General features: G+C 48.5%; 1 protein-coding gene across 1 annotated transcript in view; it reads right to left on the bottom strand.

Annotated features, from left to right (window-relative positions):
- Positions 1-304: 304 nt before the first annotated feature.
- ywhag1 (3-monooxygenase/tryptophan 5-monooxygenase activation protein, gamma polypeptide 1) overlaps positions 305-1,404 on the bottom strand; it is an 11,746-nt gene continuing 10,646 nt past the window's right edge. Inside the window, exon 2 of the mRNA XM_030792678.1 lies at positions 305-961. Within this exon, the coding sequence (XP_030648538.1) occupies positions 305-961 (657 nt within the window). The remainder of the gene's footprint in view (positions 962-1,404) is intronic.

Raw genomic sequence — 1,404 nt, forward strand, 5'->3', positions numbered from 1 at the left:
GCGGCTGCCCACAATCCACCGACTCTCCTGGGTTTTTGTTTTTTTTTTCATTTTATTTTTTTTTTTAATTTTTCGCTTCTAACTTTTATTTCTTTTTTTGTTTGGTTGGTTGGTTGTCTGTTTTCATATCACGGTTGTTTTTTTTTCTTTTTGTTGTGAGCGCGCGCGCGTGTGTTTTGTCGTGTTACGGCTAGGAAAAAAAAATGGGTTTCATTTTTTTTTTCTTCAGGCGAGGAGCTTTTTTTTTTTTCTTTTCCTTCTTCTCCGCCAACCCCCCCAACCCCCCCACACCATTTTTTTTTTTTTAGTTGTTCCCCTCCCCTCCTTCGTCGTCTTGCTGGTCGCTCGTCCACAGTGTCAAGTTGTCTCGTAGGAGCTGCATGATGAGGGTGGAGTCTTTGTAGGAGTCTTCGTTGAGGGTGTCCAGTTCGGCGATGGCGTCGTCGAAGGCCGTCTTGGCGAGGTGGCATGCCTGTTCGGGCGCGTTCTGGATCTCGTAGTAGAAGACGGAGTAATTGAGCGCCAGGCCCAGGCGGATGGGGTGCGTGGGTTGCATGTGTTCCTTGCTGATCTCGTGAGCCTCGCTGTAGGCTTTTTCGGAGGACTCCACCACGGTGGCCCTCTTTTCGCCCGTGGCCACCTCGGCCAGATAGCGGTAGTAGTCGCCCTTCATCTTCAGGTAGAAGACCTTGCTCTCGTGCTGGGCGTCGCTGCAGTTCTTAATGAGGAAGTTGTCCAGGAGGTTGAGGACGTCCTGGCAAACGGCCTCCAGCTCCTTCTCGATCTTCTCGCGGTAGGCTCGCACCATCTCGATCTTTTTCTCGTTGCCGTCGGCGGAGGTCTTCTGCTCGATGCTGGAGATGACGCGCCAAGAGGAACGACGCGCCCCCACCACGTTCTTGTAGGCCACCGAGAGCAGGTTACGCTCCTCGTTGGACAGGGCCTCGTTCAACTCCGTCACCTGGGAGACGGGGAAAAAGGAGGGAGGGAGGAAAGAGAGAGAGAGAGAGGTCGTTCGTGGTTGTTAGTGAATCGAACGAAACCGTTTGTGAAAACGTATCATTCAGAGCTCACTGTGGTGAAAAAAAAAAAAAAAACAGGCTGTTCCAATTGTTTTGCAGCTGAGCAGGATTCTTTAATGCAGATATGATGCAGCTGGATAAATCAAAACATCATAGACAAAAATGGTTTTGGCTCAAAGTGAAGAATTTGCTTGTTGTATGCAATTGTATGCAATCATATATCCCCATTTAGAAACACAGATTTGGTCAGATGACTACTGCAGTCTCCACTGAAGCTAGAATTCAATCAGTTACAAGAGGAAGCCATTTCTTCTAATCAGTCTAGTCACTGTCATCTGAGTTTGAATTCAACGCTAGCCCTCCACAAACATTGCTCTGTTGA

The sequence above is a fragment of the Chanos chanos genome, chromosome 15 (genome assembly GCF_902362185.1).
Source record: "Chanos chanos chromosome 15, fChaCha1.1, whole genome shotgun sequence".
Classification (NCBI taxonomy): domain Eukaryota; kingdom Metazoa; phylum Chordata; class Actinopteri; order Gonorynchiformes; family Chanidae; genus Chanos; species Chanos chanos.